General features: G+C 43.6%; 1 protein-coding gene across 4 annotated transcripts in view; it reads left to right on the forward strand.

Annotated features, from left to right (window-relative positions):
• Positions 1–1,652, forward strand: part of LOC109903658 (platelet endothelial aggregation receptor 1) — a 33,852-nt gene that overhangs the window by 30,066 nt on the left and 2,134 nt on the right. For 2 of the 4 annotated variants that reach the window (XM_031789751.1, XM_031789761.1), the window contains 4 exons: positions 78–184; positions 313–442; positions 609–665; positions 931–1,128. In XM_031789751.1, coding sequence (XP_031645611.1) covers positions 78–184; positions 313–442; positions 609–665; positions 931–1,128 — 492 coding nt within the window. The remainder of the gene's footprint in view (positions 1–77; positions 185–312; positions 443–608; positions 666–930; positions 1,129–1,652) is intronic. The other 2 variants (XM_031789758.1, XM_031789767.1) reach the window with 1 other exon arrangement.

Raw genomic sequence — 1,652 nt, forward strand, 5'->3', positions numbered from 1 at the left:
TGTTTAGAATTCATACACAGTCATGTATTTTATATACAGTGCTGGTTATTGATGTCATGTCCCTTCTTGCTCCTCAGATGTTCCTCACAGCTACCACCACTACTACAACCCCAGCTACCACACACTGACTGGGGGCAGACCCCCTCTACCACACGTCCCCAACAACCAGGACCGCGCCATCAAGGCAAGTGTCATTACCGTCACCTCCGCTTCGAGTCAACTCTTACACCCCTGTGTCCTTTATACTGGATATACTTGTTTGAGAGGAGCTGTATGATGTCTGATTGGTTAATATTGGTGTCTTTCAAACAGAACACCAATAACCAGCTCTTCTGTAACGTGAAGAACATGGAGAGGGAGAGAGGGCGAGGCCTGTTTGGGGTGGAGAGCAATGCCACTTTGCCTGCAGACTGGAAACACCATGAGGCTGGCAAAGAACCAGGTCTGTCTTTTTTACTGCCTGTTTCAAACTGCCCGTTCTTCACCAACTTTCATCTTCAGCCATTTCATCACCTGGTATTGATTTAATACCAAGACAGGCTATTTGTCGTTTATGAGTTTGCTATAAATAAAATAGATTATACCAAATGTGTGTTTAATGTTTACAGGAGCTATTGGCATTGACCGCAGTTATAGCTACAGTGCCAGCCTTTATTACAACAAAGGTAGTTTTCCATGCTTCCTATATCCCTTTTCTTCTTCATTTCCAGCAACTCCAAGTTAACATGAAATATGCTTTTCTCTAGAACTACTCTAGGCAACATTTCCATCAATCCATTTTCACACATGCCTTCCTTCTGTGGAATATTTTACATAAAACATGCCTGAACTGTCAACCCATCACCAGATTACAAGCTACATGTGACCTGGCTGACCCAGAGCCAGTCAGCTCCTCTTAACTTTTTACGCTCTGCCCCTTGTTTGTGACAGAGCTGAAGGACACTGTGGTGGCAGCTAGCAGCAGTTCTCTGAACAGTGAGAACCCCTACGCCACCATTAAAGACCTGCCCGGCCTGCCCTTCGGCCCTCCTGAGAGCAGCTACATGGAGATGAGGACGACCGTGCCCCATGAGAGGTCCTACACGGAGATCAGCCCTCCACCATTCAGCACAGCAACATTACGCAGAGGTGGGTTACTCTACTGTTGTTCAGGACCCTTCCAATTTAAATCGGTAGTATACATGCAATATCTGGCTATGCTAGCATGTAAAACAGCAAAACAACAGACAATTCTCTATCACTATGTAAAACGTTTAGGTTTCACATAGCATACTCAAGAGAAAATGAATAAATGTTAGCCTGTGCAAATAGACAAGGGTTTGTGGGCTGGGTTGACAAATGAGATGGATGGGTTTCCGTAACACATGGTTGACTGAGCAGAACTGTTTTCATGGAAATGAAACAGAGGTCATGTGAGGAAAGGGAGAGGGGAGGAAACCACAGGAGTGGATTGGAAAGTCTCAGTATGAGGGCTGGAGAATGGATTGACCATAGTAATAACCTCATTCCTATGCCAGGAGAATCATACTGTATATTTTTTAGTATGATCCTGAATTTAGCGTTCACAATATTTTAGTAAACACAAGACAATCAGAAATATAAACTCCAGTAGATGGATAACAATTACAATATGATTATTTCACATTTTCCAG

Source organism: Oncorhynchus kisutch, linkage group LG2 (assembly GCF_002021735.2).
Source record: "Oncorhynchus kisutch isolate 150728-3 linkage group LG2, Okis_V2, whole genome shotgun sequence".
Lineage (NCBI taxonomy): Eukaryota > Metazoa > Chordata > Actinopteri > Salmoniformes > Salmonidae > Oncorhynchus > Oncorhynchus kisutch.